Genomic DNA, 1,431 nt, shown 5'->3' on the forward strand with positions numbered 1-1,431 from the left:
CCCGGACCGCTCCTCTCCGCCTCTCCTCGCCCTGTGGTGGTTATTTGGCGCTGTCCCTTAGCCCCGTGCCGCTCGGAGGACACGGTCGCAGCCGAGAAGAGCCACCGGGGGTTTTGTGTGAGAGTGTGTGTGTGTGTGGAATAACTGCAGACATGACTGCGTGGAGGAAATTCAAGTCTCTGCTGGTTCTCTGCGCGGGGCTCCTCACTGCAGCTCAGGGTAAGATTCGGGTTTCTTGCATTGCATTCGTGTAGACTATGGTTACGGCACTCACAACCCCTCAGCTAAATCTCTGCCGCTCGGTTGAGCTCTCTCCCTCCCTTCGTTTCTGCGCCGGCAAACAGCAGGCTCCTCGAACCCGGTCTCCCTTCTCCCTGCCTCCCACCTCCCGCCGGTGTTCCCCTAGGGCTCTGCTCCCGGCCGGTCACTTTCCCCCGGTTTCTGCGCCGGCAAACAGCAGGCTCCTCGAACCCGGTCTCCCTTCTCCCTGCCTCCCACCTCCCGCCGGTGTTCCCCTAGGGCTCTGCTCCCGGCCGGTCACTTCCCCCGGGAGAAACCAGCCTCCTGGAGTTGGGCAGCAGCCGCTGCGACGCCGCGAGCGGAGCCGTGCGCATCCAGCCGCCTGGGCAGCGCCGGAGTTTGGGAACACTTCGCTCTCCGCGCACGCACGAACGGCACCCGCTGCCGTGCGAGGGACAATCCCCGGGCTGGCAAGTTTGGATCTCCCCTCCTCCCGCCTCCCCGGCTTTTGCCGTGCTCGAGGGGGAGCGCGGAGGGGGTGGTCGCGGAGAGCCGCCTCCGCCTGCTTTCAGCCGGCTCCGCTCCCCGCAAGTTGCGCGGAGGCGGGGATGCGGCGCCGGGGACACCTCCGCCAGCTGCCTGCCCGTGCCCGAGGGAAGAGGACTCCTCTCTGCTGGGTGTGCGGTGCAGAGAGTCTCCCCACCTCAGCTGGGTTTCTCCTTAAAACCAATGGGGGAGGGTGGAGAAACGAGGGGGTGACGGGGGAAAATTTGGTTACACAACTTCAGTGCTGGCCTCAGCCCCATTACTTGCCTCATCGTTGGAGACAACAACTTCCCCATTATTCACTTCGCCTCTCATTAGCCCTGCGCTTTTTCATGCTGGGAGAGATGCGAATCTATGTGTGAGAGAGAGAGGGAGGGAGTGAGGCAGCTCGCAGCTGAGCACCTGTCCCCGATACAGCCTCTGTCATCTCCCACCTCGCTCCCGGTTGGTCTGCCTGCCTCCGGGATGACGGTTCCCCTTGCGGTTTGTACCGTCTGAGTCTCCCTTAACCCTTCCAAGGCGCTTTACATCGTTCCCACCATTTTATTTTTCTCGCTGCTCTTTTCGGTGCGGGGGCGGCTGAATAGGGGGGGAGCAGGGCTACCGCGGCCCCCGGGTTGGCGGGCGAGGCTGGAGCCTTCCCCG

General features: G+C 63.7%; 1 protein-coding gene across 1 annotated transcript in view; it reads left to right on the forward strand.

The window, feature by feature from the left end:
• Positions 1–42: 42 nt before the first annotated feature.
• Positions 43–1,431, forward strand: part of CSMD1 (CUB and Sushi multiple domains 1) — a 1,057,667-nt gene continuing 1,056,278 nt past the window's right edge. The window contains exon 1 of the mRNA XM_005426386.3: positions 43–219. Coding sequence (XP_005426443.2) covers positions 153–219 — 67 coding nt within the window. The 5' untranslated portion in view covers positions 43–152. The remainder of the gene's footprint in view (positions 220–1,431) is intronic.

The sequence above is a fragment of the Geospiza fortis genome, unplaced genomic scaffold (assembly GCF_000277835.1).
Source record: "Geospiza fortis unplaced genomic scaffold, GeoFor_1.0 scaffold56, whole genome shotgun sequence".
In the NCBI taxonomy this organism is placed as follows: Eukaryota; Metazoa; Chordata; class Aves; order Passeriformes; family Thraupidae; genus Geospiza; species Geospiza fortis.